At 38.4% G+C, this 14123-nt stretch overlaps 1 protein-coding gene across 3 annotated transcripts in view; it reads right to left on the reverse strand.

Moving 5' to 3' along the window:
• Nucleotides 1-785: 785 nt before the first annotated feature.
• The window catches only part of eif1b (eukaryotic translation initiation factor 1B), a 45727-nt gene continuing 32389 nt past the window's right edge, over nt 786-14123 (reverse strand). For all 3 annotated transcript variants that reach the window (XM_028803841.2, XM_028803843.2, XM_028803840.2), the window contains 3 exons: nt 12883-13046; nt 5316-5417; nt 786-1889 (listed from right to left, as the gene is read on the reverse strand). In XM_028803841.2, coding sequence (XP_028659674.1) covers nt 1845-1889; nt 5316-5417; nt 12883-13046 — 311 coding nt within the window. In that variant the 3' untranslated portion in view covers nt 786-1844. The remainder of the gene's footprint in view (nt 1890-5315; nt 5418-12882; nt 13047-14123) is intronic.

The raw sequence follows: 14123 nt of genomic DNA on the forward strand, positions 1-14123 counted from the left end.
ACATGCATATGCAATAAGAAAAATGCTGAAAAGGGTCAAGGGGTTGTAGTATCTGTCACTGCTAAGATTATTAGCAACACAACACAGGAACTAACCTTAAACAGGCTGGCCATTCCATTACACCACACACCCTAAGAGGCCAGTTAAATCCCTGGTTATCTTAATAGGCACATCTTTAAGGTGTGGAAAGAAACCAGAGTCCCAGAGAAAACGCAAGAAAAATAAGGAGATGGTGTAATTTTCCACAAAGTTTAAGCACCAACTAGGAACTGAACACTGTTACAAACTCAAAATACAAAAAGCTTTTTTGGGTTAGAAGAATTTAGAGTGTCAATTATATTTTCTTAATGCTTAAAGTAAGGTTAATGCTTTGACATCAGGAGGCTAAAATCTAAGAGAATAAGATCCACTCATGAAAAGATCAGCACAAAACAAAAAAAAAAAGTAAATAAATATAAAGTAACTATTACGAATGCCAAAGCAGTCTACACCATTTGTCGCTCCTAGGTCGAAGACATTTAATGTGGCAAGTACTTTGACTGCTGACTAAATTTTATAGGAATTGAAAAAGGTTTTATGCATGACTAGAAATGTACCGGTATAGCAATTTTATAATTAATAAGCAATTAATTGAAACATGCATATTAAATATATTCATAATTACGAAGAAGAAAAAAGTAGTACGGATTGCAATTCAGAAAAGAAACATCTTTCAGATTCAAGTGAAGGTATGAGCAAATTCATAAAACAAATCTGTCTGCAACATAACAGTAAAATGCAACACAGAATCCTCACCTGTTTTTATTGGTAATGTTGCTTATAGAACACATTAATACATTAAAAGTTAGACTGGGTGAAAAATAACACTCTTAACTAAAAACATTTCCACTGGAAATGTGCTAAAATATATTTCTTATGTCACCATCTTAGTTAAGGCTGGGAAAATAATCAAAAATTACATTTTTTGTAATCATGCAACTAGGAACAAAATCATGAATTCACATGAGTAGTAGGTCCTATCACTGCAAATATTAAGGTTCAATTAAGAGAATGTGAAAAAAGCAAGTTTAGCAACACCTGTTTATTTGCTACCAGCTTAATTCAAATGTGCAACTTATTGCTGCATGTAACCAATGACACATATTTAGCTTCATTAATTAAAAGTGAAGTTTGCCAGTAATTACATAAAAATCTCTGTGGATTTGTCTTTTCCATTTATCAGGTTTCAGATCTGCTTACCATAGCAATTTGTATATATAGATGCAGTGAGGTGACATGAAATGTAACAATGTTCCAACGTGACCATTCGGTCTTAACAGTCACCATGATTGAATTTTAAAATATTCAAGTTCAGACAGGAGTTCAGTACTGACACCAAGAAAAAAACATATGAAGTTCTTAGTACAGAATTATCCATCCTCTTGGACTGCTGAAAACAAGCAATCCTGATAGTTAAGGAAATATGTCTACCTACCTGCTCCTCTTCTTAAAAGCAGTAATGCAAGTTATAATCCAATTCAACCCTGGTGTAAAACATGGTTTTTGGGTCAATAAGAATGTTTCCAAATCTGTGAATATAATTATCCTTGTTAACCAGCTAACCATCTGCACACTCAGCACTTAAGACACAAAGGTACTATTTTCACATGATTGGTACCTGAACTTGCTCTACTAACCCCTTACCTCACTGAATAATTCAATATCATCCAATCACAATACATTTACATGTGTTCCCAGACTACTTTTGAACAACAAGATGTGTTGCTAAACTTCTTTTTGTTCAGAATATACCAAACAGATCAGTCCTTAGAGTATGAAGTATCCATAAAGCTTCCTTCATTGTTTTAAAATCCATGAACTTTCAGTTGCTCCTCTTTGACAATGCCAACCTAAAAAAAAGAAAGAAAATTACTTTGAATTAAGAATTTAAAAATGAACAAATTCACCTTTGGTGTATAGATAAAAACATTTACTAAGTTTAATAAACAATAACGGAGATATATTAACAGTTGAAAAATTAGCTTAATTATATAAGACGTTTCCTGCAACATATTCAGCTCTTCATTGTAAAGAAAATCATATAACCTTTTTCCAAGTATTTTTCAAATGTACAAAATAAGGCCAGAAGAATACAAATATGAAATGGTCAAAATAAAAGCCTTTACAGCTATTTGCCAGTATTTCGCTAGAATGGTCTTCAGTATGTCCAATTAGCATAATATCAGTTAACATAAATACTGCATTAAATATTTTAATGCAAAAGTGTTATATTGTGATGTGAGATGAATACTATTAAAATATGAAGGTATATTATGTTTAACACATTGAACCAATGTCATCTATACAAAACACCAATTCCAAAAAATTTGGGACACTGGGTAAAATTTAAATAAAAGCAGAATGCAATGTTTTGCAAATCTCAAACCCATATTTTATTTAAAATAGAACATAGGAAACATATCAAAAGTTTAAATTTAGAAATGTACCATTTTAAGAAAAGGAGCTCATTTTGAATTTGATAGCAGCAACACATCTCAAAAAAGTTGAAACAGGGCCATGCTTACCACTGTGTAGTATCACTTCGTTTTAACAATAGTCCGTAATCGTCTGGGAACTGAGGAGACAAGACCAGTTGCTGGGCTTTTCAGAGAGGAATGTTGTCCCATTCTTGTCTGAAATAGGACTCTGGCTGCTCAACAAACCTGGGTCTTCTTTGTCTTGATTTTAATTTCATGATATGCTAAATGTTTTCAACTGGTGAAAGGTCTGGACTGCAGGAAGGCCAGTTCAAAAGCCAGACTCTTCTACAGGGTGAGCCAAAATGAAGTACCACATTTCTCAAGGTCATTGAATGAGGTACAGACAGCCGTGGGTTGAGGTAGGGATCCTTTGATAGGTGATCCCTTGTAGTTTTCAGTCGCAACATACCCTGGTCTCGGTGCGCATCATGATTTTGCTGTCGAAACATTCTTCAAAAACAATGAATCCATAATCACTATGCTATGCAAGAAAATGCATCTTCCGAACGCACTTCAGCATTCCTCCTAACGGTGACATCCCAAATTGGAAAACAATTTTTCAGTGGGTGGCTAGACAGATGGGTAAAACATTGAGCAGAAAATCTCCAGGCTGTTCTCTGACTGTACGAACGCCTGAAAACATCCAAGCTGTAAGGGCATGAAATTTGCAGTATCCTAGACGTTCAGCGCTCAAACATGCTTGTCCCTTAGGCATTTGCAAAATGTCTTTGAGGAGGATTTTGCACGAGTACCTTAATGTCACCCGTTGAATGGCCACACTTGGGTTCTAATCTGGGATTTTGAGATGGTTTGTCATGTGGTGGGTGCAGCAACCCGTTGTATCAGTGCATACTTCTAACCTACCTACCTACCTATTAAGACTTCTTTCAAGAAATTGTGAATAAACTTTTCAGTACCAACTCTACAAAGGAGCAACATTTCTCAGCCCAAAGCTCAGTTTCTATATCTTCCATTTAAGAGGATCGCAAAGGTGCAGGAACAAGAAGAGATTTGTAATAATCTGTAATAGTTGTGATTTTATACAATTGCACTGATTAAAGGAGTGCAGTGAAGTTCACTGGTCAGCTGTTAGTGATGCAGTCTTTCCTCACAGAGCTTGCGAGCACATGAGGAGATGCCCGTACTTTCACAGTGAACATTTTGTTTGGTTACTTTTTTTTTTTTTTTTTGTTTTGGTTAAAGGAGAGGACCCCATCGGCAAAGATCTTCATTTCGGGTCCACTACCTCTCGTCAGACGATCAAATGAAAACTACAGTCGTCTGCTAGGATTAAACAACTGGCTGAAAGGCTTCTGTGAGAAACAAGACGTTGGGTTCATCGACAACTGGGACCTCTTTTGGGAAAGGCCGCGTTTCTTCAAGCGGGATGGCCTGCATCCGAATAGATTTGGCGCCCGGGTCCTCTCCGAAAACATCGCTAAGCACCGTGATGTTCCAACATTAATGTATTAAAAGCCAGAAGTCTGCATGACCATCATCATCAAGTCCATCCATGAGAACCTTAAATACAAAGAGGACTATTTCATTTTTGTTAGGTAGAATGCCCAGAGGGGACTGGGCAGTCTTGTGGCCTGGAACCCCTGCAGATTTTATTTTTTTCTCCAGCCGTCTGGAATTTTTTTTTTTGTTTTTTCTGTCCTCCCTGGCAATCGGACCTTACTCTTATTCTATGTTAACTAGTGTTATCTTATTTTAATTTCTTACTTTGTCTTTTATTTTTCTTTTCTTCATTATGTAAAGCACTTTGAGCTACTTTTTTGTATGAAAATGTGCTATATAAATAAATGTTGTTGTTGCTGTGTACTTATATTAAAAAGCATATGTTCTGAGCAAAACTTTTACTTGTAACTTATGAAAGGTAGGTGCTGCCTACGTACGTCTGTAACACGTTTTTGTGAAATAGCATTAACATAGATGGTACTTTTTTTCAATATAGAATAGTAAGCAGTTGCCAACTTGCAAATCTTTAACAATACATGTTGCTTATACACTGCTCTTTTTTGTTCCTTTCTGTGAAAAAGGTGTAGACGTGCTGAAAAATTATTCAAGTCACATCGGAAGATCTGTATTAAATACTGATGAAGTAGAATCATCACAAAAAAATGAAAATGATGGCTGGGCCAAAGAGGAGAAATGTTTAGCAACCTTCTTGTCCAAAATCATGTTAAACAGGCTTCAACCATACATAACTTTTTTCCTTAAAAAGAGTGATGTGTTCCAGTGGGTGGGGGTGGAACAAAGCCATTTGGGTGCAGGTGGGAGTGGGACAAATGAGGCCAAATGTGGGAGTGGGCGGGCACGGAATCGAATACTGCAGTAGTAGGTGAGCATGTTAAAAAAAAAAAAAAAAAAAAAAGTCCTGCGCAGACCTCTAATGCAAGACAAAATTCAGTCAACAATTTTCTAAACCACATATCCAGTTCAGGGTCAAATCAAACTGAAAACTTTAATTAAGCTTTCCATTACTGACAACAATGTTACATGAGAGAAAAAAAAATCCTGATCTAAGTTCCCTAGAGTAAAGGTATTAGTCACGTCTATAATTCTGTTGAACAAAAATAACCGACAGAAATTGTTACGGCAATTCTAAACTGGCCCAATGCAACCAAATGTGGCTACAAGTGGATGACAGTTTCTTATGATGGACTGGCACCCCAACTAGTTATATCCTGTACCCAAAGCTGGCAAAAGAATTCACTGAGCCTAGACGAAGAGCATTCATAAAAGTTTTGTTCTTTCTTTTTTGTTGAAACAACCATATAAACAAAGACTTACCTCAAGTAGAAACTGGCAAATGTTCTTTCTTTGGTCACCTTGAAGTTGAATAACTTCACCATATTCAGGGTGTTCAATCACAGTACCATTACAAGCAAATTTCTGCATATAAAACAGTTACAATATGAACAGATCATATTATGCAGAAGTATCCTTATTCAACACAATGGCACAAATATAAAATATGTATTTTAAGTAAACTGCCACTTAAGTAAAACATCAACATTCCAAGTTAAAAATATAGTACTTCAAAACATGCAATTAGACCGTTGTAATATGGTGAGAAGTTAAGCAAATTGACAACTATTATTGGCTAACTTGAAAGATTACCATATACAAGCTTTCCTTCTTCAGGCAATGTTAACTTCTCACCACATCTATAATAGCTAACACCGTACAACACTCTAGTATTACAGACATACAGTCATATGAAAAAGTTTGGGAATCCCTCTCAGCCTGCATAATAATATACACTACTTTCAATAAAAAAGATAACAGTAGTACATCTTTCATTTTCTAGGAACAGCTGAGTACTGGGGTGTTTTCCGAACAAAGATTTTTAGTGAAGCAGTATTTAGTTGTATAAAATTAAATCAAATGTGAAAAACTGGCTGTGCAAAAATTTGGATACCTTTGTAATTTTGCGGACTTGAATGCATGTAACTGCTCAATACTGATTACATGCAACATCTCATTGGTTGGATTAGCTTGTTAAGTCTTGAACTTCATAGAAAGGAGTGTCCAATCATGAGAAAAGGTATTTAAGGTGGTCAATTGCAAGTTGTGCTTCCCTTTGACTCTCCTCTGAAGAGTGACAGCATGGGATCCTCAAAGCAACTCTCAAAAGATCTGAAAACAAAGACTGTTCAGTATCATGGTTTAGAGGAAGGCTACAAAAAGTTATCTTAGAGGTTTAAACTGTCAGTTTCAACTGTAAGGAATGTAACCAGGAAATGGAAGGCCACAGGCACAGTTGCTCTTAAACCCAGGTCTGGCAGGCCAAGAAAAATACAGGAGCGGCATATGCGCAGGATTGTGAGAATAGTTACAGATAACCCATAGATCACCTCCAAAGACCTGCAAGAACACCTTACTACAGATGGTGCATCTGTAAATCGTTCTACAATTCAGCACAATTTGCACAAAGAACATCTGTGTGGCAAGGTGATGAGAAAGAAGCCCTTTCTGCACTCACTCCACAAACAGAGTCACTTGTTGTATGCAAATGCTTATTTAGACAAGCCAGATTAATTTTGGAACAAAGTGCTTTGGACTGATGAGACAAAAATGGAGTTATCTATCTTACTAAACCACAGTTAATATATGCACGGCGGACGCACCGAGGTGCATGCGCACTGCGGCCTTGGCGCCCACCCCAGAGTCCAGAGTCAAACGCAGCGGCTTTCCAGAGTCAGTAGGTGGCGCCCGAACAACACAACCTCTGAGCGTCCAAACAACACAACCTGTACAGTCAAATGCAGCGGCTTCCCAAAACGCGGCAGATTCCCAGAGTCAGTAGGTGGCGCCCAAACAACACAACCTGTAAACTAGACTTGCTCTAATCCACTGTGCCAGTAATGTAGATCACATAACGGTCATTCAGTTTGGCGCCCGCCCCAGAGTCCAGAGTCAAATGCGGTGACTTCCAAAACGCGGCGGCTTCCCAGAGTCAGTAGGTGGCGCCCAAATAACACAACGTAATGTGCCGTGGCGCCCGCCCCAGAGTCAAACGCAGCGGCTTCCCAGAGTCAGTAGATGGCGCCCAAACAACACAACCTGTGACCTACACTTGCTCTAATCCACTGTGCCAGTAATATAGATCACATAACGGTCACAGACTCTAACCCAACAGCTTCCCAGACTCAGTTGCTGGCATACGAACACCACAACCTGTATACTAAACTTGCTGTGCTCCACTCTGCCAGCAGTCGGTGTCAGCAAAGGCAACGGAATCATGTCTCCACAAAACGAAACCGCTTTAGTACAGATATGCTTATGTAATTAAATGACATTTCCTCAGATGCACCCACCCTCCATGATATGTCATTCATCCAGATATCGGACGGAACAGAAACTGATTGCCATTCTTGGATTTCCGATTCACTAGCGAATCGCAGGCTTACTTGTTTGATCATAAGAAAAAGCATTATGCATGGCGGAAGAAGAACACCGCATTCCAAGAAAAACACCTGCTACCTAATGTCAAATTTGGTGGAGGTTCCATCATGCTGTGGGGCTAGTTCAGGGACTGGGGCCCTTGTTAAAGTCGAGGGTCAGATGAATTCAACCCAATATCAACAAATTCTTCAGGATAATGTTCAAGCATCAGTCACAAAGTTGAAGTTACACAGGGGTTGGATATTCCAACAAGACAATGACCCAAAACACAGTTCGAAATCTACAAAGGCATTCATGAAATAGGAGAAGTACAATATTCTGGAATGGCCGTCACAGTCCCCTGACTTGAATATCATCGAAAACCTGTGGGATGATTTGAAGCAGGCTGTCCATGCTCGGCAGCCATCAAATTTAACTGAACTAGAGAGATTTTGTATGGAAGAATGGTCAAAAATTCCTCCATCCAGAATCCAGACACTCATCAAAGGCTATAGGAGACGTCTAGAGGCTGTTATATTTGCAAAAGGAGGCTCAACTAATTGATGTAATATCTCTGTTGGGGCTCCCAAATTTATGCACCTGTCTAATTTTGTTATGATGCATATTGCATATTTTAAGTTAATCCAATAAATTTAATGTCACTGCTGAAATAATACTGTTTCCATAAGGCATATTTTAAAAGGCAGTTGCTACTCTGAAAGCTCAGCTAATGATAAACAAAAATCCAAAGAATTAAGAGGGGTTCCCAAACTTTTTCATATGACTGTACAAAACCATTGTAATATGAAATTTCTTCAAAAAAGCTCCAATGGTACTTATGTTGTAACAGGAAATAAGTAACTATGAATATAGCTGTTAGGATGTGTTATTATTTAAGAAACTGTTTATCTAATCAGAGTCTCTGTGTTGCGAGTTTAGCTGAATAATGCAGTAAGACACTCTTTTACTAACTTCCGAAGCTCTGTTAAACACAAACTTTGTACAATTAGGTGTTCATTAATCTCTTTTTAAAGTTCTGACAAATCCCTAATTTGTAGGGATTTGACAGGGGGCAAGTAAAAAAACTAAGGATAAAAGGTCCTTAGGCATACAGGCTTCATCTAAAATATACCCTATCAACTTGTGGGTTACTGACAACTGCGGGGCCGGGCAGGGTGTTAGGGATTATAGTTTTACACTCAGTTTTTCTGAATAAGCAAAGCACAAGCCAAAATATTTACTATTACGGTATGAAACAGGAAGTGCTTTCAAATTATTTCACAAAGGTTGTGTTTTTTGCCAGTAACAGATTACTTCATAATGCACAAAACCAATGCAGGCCAGTGCACAAAGAATCTATATACGTAATATGAGGTGAGCTTTCCTGGAAAACCCTCTGGAGGTTGGCTAGAAGTGAATCATACAACTATATCCCCTCCTACACTCCTTCTCAAACTGCCGACCGGCTAGGTATATCCTGTGAATATCCCAGTCATTATTTGCGCAACAATCACTATAAGAGTTGCTGCAATAATGTTGGGTGAAGAAAAAAAAAAAACATCAAATTTCTTGCGAATTTTCTCTTTTTCCGCAAAGCAGTTTTTGACTGACAAAAACATTCCGGTCCTCGATCATTCTCCCTATTTGCCCGATTTAGCTCCTTGTGATTTTTACTTATTCCTGAAAATCAAAAGTGACATGAAGTGAACACATTTTTCTTCAATGGATGAAGTGAAGACAAAAACAGCAAGCCTGTTAAAGCGCCTCAAGCAAGAAGACTTCGAGTACTGTTTTAATCAATGGAAGATACATATGGATCGTGTAGAGATCGGGAGGGGGAGTATATAGAAGGTGACAATGTTTACAATGCTGTAATTCATCAATAATTTTTTTTTTTTTTTTTTTTACCAAGAAAAAAAGAACAACATGTGCGTTGTCCCTGACTCTCTAAGTAAGATCAGGGGAGGGGTGATGTTAGAGCGCCTGCGCTTATTCAGTGCAGCTGGGACAACGCACATGTTGTTCTTTTTTTCTTTCAGTACACGTGGCTTCCCTGTTTATTTATATATCTAGTGACTTCTCTGCCTGTCTGTCTCTCTATTACGCAGTGCTCTGTCTGTCTGTGTGTTATGGATCTTAAAAATAAGTTATAAGGACAGTTGTTCCTGTTAATTGCAGTCTCAATTGTTAAAAAAATATTTGAAAAGGAGCATCCCACATGAAAATATAACGATCTCAGTAACTGACAGTGCATACCAATGTATAAACTTTATGTCCGTTTGAGGTTTAAAAGAAAAGAAAAAAAAAGCAACACTTCATCCCCAGCGGGGAATCGAACTCAGGTCTGTGAGGCAAGGAAAAGCTGCTCTGCGCTAAGAGGCAAATCTTAACGCGCTACGCCACAGAAGCTGTTGAATCATTCTTGAAGCTTTTGTGAAAGTGTTTATTTGATCTTTGGAACTCGGGCTTTATATATTCTATAGTTTATGCCTACTACATTTTGTAACATTTATTACTAAAATATGAAAAAGTTTCTGTTTTAACAATGTGTTTACACAGATTACTTTAGAATAATGATCTCTTATTTCCACTGTAAAACTCCACTTCACTCCCACATAATCAATCAAGGCGTGAGCTGGGAAAACTTCGCTCACGTTCTAAGTCGGTGGGGGGATGGAATAGCCGGCTGCTGGCAGCTTGTCTTTTATCAGCACATTTAGAGGACAAAGGATGCTGGCGGAGAGGTGTGAACGGATTTAAGAAGCGATTTAAGGTGGGCCGGATATACGAGTTTTTTCGTAGGCTCTGGTAATTCTAGTGTTAAATACCAGAAATACAAATCAACTGCACAAGATGTTTCTTGGTAAATAATCAAATGACTTCTCTAACACTACAGGCCTGCAATACTAATGCAATTGGCCAGTCTTTTTTGTAAGATCCTGAATGGGGACAAACAATACTAATTTTAGTGGATGGATGGATAGATGGATGGATAGATAGATAGATATTCTATTAATCCCAAGGGGAAATTCACATACTCCAGCAGCAGCATACTGATAGAAAAAAACAATATTAAACAGTAATAAAAATGCAGGTAAAAACAGACAATAACTTTGAATAATGTTAACGTTTACCCCCCCAAACCCCGGGTGGAATTGAAGAGTCGCATATTTTGGGGGAGAAACGATCTCCTCAGTCTGTCAGTGGAGCAGGACAGTGACAGCAGTCTGTCGCTGAAGCTGCTCCTCTGTCTGGAGATGACACTGTTTAGTGGATATAGTGGATTCTCCATAATTGACAGGAGCCTGCTGAGCGCTCGTCGCTCCGCCACAGATGTCAAACTGTCCAGCTCCATGCCTACAATAGAGCGTGCTTTCCTCACCAGTTTGTCCAGTCGTGTGGCGTCCTTCTTCTTAATGCTGCCTCCCCAGCACACCACCGCGTAGAAGAGGGCGCTCGCCACAACAGCATCTTACTGCAGATGTTGAAGGACGCCAGTCTTCTAAGGAAGTATAGCCGGCTCTGTCCTCTCTTGCACAGAGAATCAGTATTGGCAGTTCAGTCCAATTTATCATCCAGCTGCACTCCCAGGTATTTATAGGTCTGCACCTCTGACGATCACGGGGTCCATGAGGGGCCTGGGCCTCCTAAAATCCACTACCAGCTCCTTAGTTTTGCTGGTGTCCAGGTGTAGGTGGTTTGAGTCGCACCATTAAACAAAGTCCTTGATGAGGTTCCTCCTCAATGTTCTCACTATGTGATCCCGCAGGATATCCCAGTCTATAGTTCCAAAATAGTCTCTCACAGCCTGCTCTGCCTCAGGGGACCACTTCCTGAATAAGCATGTGGTTGTAGGTAGCTCCCTCACTCTTGGTTTGTAGTGAAGCTGAAGCAGAACCAGATTATGATCTGCTTTCCCAAGCGCAGGCAGCAGGGTGGCACTGTATGCATCTTTAACATTTGCATACAGTAAGTCAATAGTCTTATTTCCCCGGGTGTTACAGTCCACATACTGGGAGAAGGCAGGTAATGTTTTGTGCAGCGTCCAATGGTTAAAATCTCCAGCAATTAACACAAGCGCCTCAGGGTGCTGCATTTGTAACTTAGCAACAGCAGAATGGATGATGTCACTCGCTATCTCCACGTCCACCCGAGGAGGGATGTAAACAATAACAACAATGATTAATTGATATACTGCCTGTAAATAAACTGATTACTAAAAATCTACATATTTTTTTAAACCTCTTGTGCTATTTTTTTTTGTAATCAGTAATCAAGGGATTTTAAAAGGTATGTTACAGTTTCTATGTAATAACCACTGTGGTTGCGCACACACACCCAAATAAGAAGCAGTTCAATAAAACTGCTCATGAATGCCAAAGCATTAAGTAAATTACTGAGTCAAATGGCTACTAATGCCTCAATGCCCTATGCATAGGTTATTGTTAAATATACACTAACTTTGACAAAATAATAGGGAAAGTGGGGAGTCAGTCTCCCTCGTCACTAAAGGGGAGCCACCAAACTAACATTTACAGAGTTATGAAGAGAACTAGTATTTGTAAAGTTTTACTCTTGACTAGAAGCAGTAGCAAAAACTGTTTACTGGGATGTTTGACTAGGTAGAATTGATTTTGTCATAACACCTGCTAGTTTTAATTTCTCATTCTAAATTTTATTTAATATGCTTGGTTTATTGTATTTTTGGAGAAGCACTTTGAGATTCCTTAAACACATACAATGTTTATTATACAAATGAATTTAATCAATAATATACAATTGAAAATGGAAATACTTTACACCGGGGGCGGCACGGTAGCGCAGTGGTTGAGCTGCTGCCTCACAATAAGGAGACATGGGTTTGCTGCCTGGGTCCTCCCTACGTGGAGTTTGCATGTTCACGGGTTTCCTCCGGGTTCTCCAGTTTACTCCCACATTCCAAAGACATGCAGGTTAGGTGCATTGGCCATCCTAAATTGTCCCTACTTTGTGCTTGGTGTGTGGGTGGGTGTGTGTGTGTGCCCTGCGGTGGGCTGGCGCCCTGCCTGGGGTTTGTTCCTGCCTTGCACCCTGTGTTGGCTGGGATTGGCTCCAGCAGACCCCCGTGACCCTGTGTTAGGATATAGCGGGTTGGATAATGGATGGATGGATGGAAAACTTTACACCTACACAAAACAGAGGAAAAAATGCAATATTTAAAATTTATAAGCCATATCAAAAATTTCCCCAAGAACACATTAATTAGATATGAAGAGCACTTGCCATCTTCAAGCAAAAGGTGGTGGGAATCAAAACTACCAAAATGAGATACTGCCCATATTGCAGTCATTACATAATTTGCAGAACTGTGATTGATTTAGTTATTTCTTACTTTCACTCATTAAGAAAAACATGTAGAAGTAAAGCTATAAAAAGCAAATATTGATAAATATGATGATAAAGTATGATATTGGCACACTCCTTTAGGTACCTTTTTAAATGCTTTTACAAGTTTCTTTTTGTCATAGTCATCTGCAATCCCTTGGACTGTAGTAAGCGTCTTTCGTCCGTTTCGCTGTTGAATTCTTATGTGAATGTAATCTTCAGTCCCTGCCGGGAGTAAGTCGTCACCCTTAGTTGCATCAGCAAAGGGGTCTTTGAAGGGAAAGCAGAAAATGACTTAAAACACAACCACAAAAAATAGCATTTTTTAAAAAGGAAATAAAAATGATATTCTTGAGTTAGGAATACAAAAGAAGACTGGACTAAAATGTAAATACATCATTAGATAGCAGGTGATCTTTCTTGCTCAAATGCAGAATCAAACTATTTTAGATTTAAAAAAACACATTACTTTAGTTAGGAAATATCTTAATTATAACATTTGTCTTATTTATTAAGGAATACAAGTATTTTAATACTGAACTCAAACCAGACTTTGATGCAAACATAAATTCACATTACTCCATTTTTCCCCCACTATGAATGGAGGCCAGAGTTGTGATAATAGTACTAAACATGTAGCCTCAAATCTGACACCCACAAAGCCAAACACTGATTACTGGCCAAGGGCACTGTGGCACCATGTACACCTACAAGCAACTTTTGTCAGTGAATATGTTGTTTGTTATAGACCATCCATAATCAGTTCAAAGACACTGAAGCACTCCAATTGATATTAGACAAGCCATTCCCACCCAATTATGCCCCTCCAGGTAGTGCTGGGCAGTATGACCAAAATTCTATATCATGGTATTTTTCAAAATTATACCGGTCTCACGGTATTCAACTGTATTTTATTCCCATGCATGAGTGGATGTTAACCACATTTTCCACTGCAATTACTATGGTAGACTGGCTAAGAATAACCTATTCCACTGTCACGAGAATTGTACATTGTACAAAAAAAAAAAACATTTTAATGTGCACACAATTATTAACACAGGTTTGCATGGCCCCATAAAGTGATAGTTTTCAAGGGGGTGGCACTAATGAAGAGAAGGAATCACACTGCTTGACAGTTGCAGTCAAAATATAGAACCTTTTTATTGAACAAATTTTGCAAACTACTTAAACTAAAATTTTGACAACTTATTTTCAACTATCCAAAGAGGCATTTAGACTTAGTAAAATATCCAGTGGTGCTTGTCAAAAGTTGTATTGCACTGAACATGTGTTAGAAAAGCAATAGTAAATATTTTTTATAAACCAACTACACTTTCTGTTAATGTT

Source organism: Erpetoichthys calabaricus, chromosome 6, assembly GCF_900747795.2.
Source record: "Erpetoichthys calabaricus chromosome 6, fErpCal1.3, whole genome shotgun sequence".
Classification (NCBI taxonomy): Eukaryota; Metazoa; Chordata; class Cladistia; order Polypteriformes; family Polypteridae; genus Erpetoichthys; species Erpetoichthys calabaricus.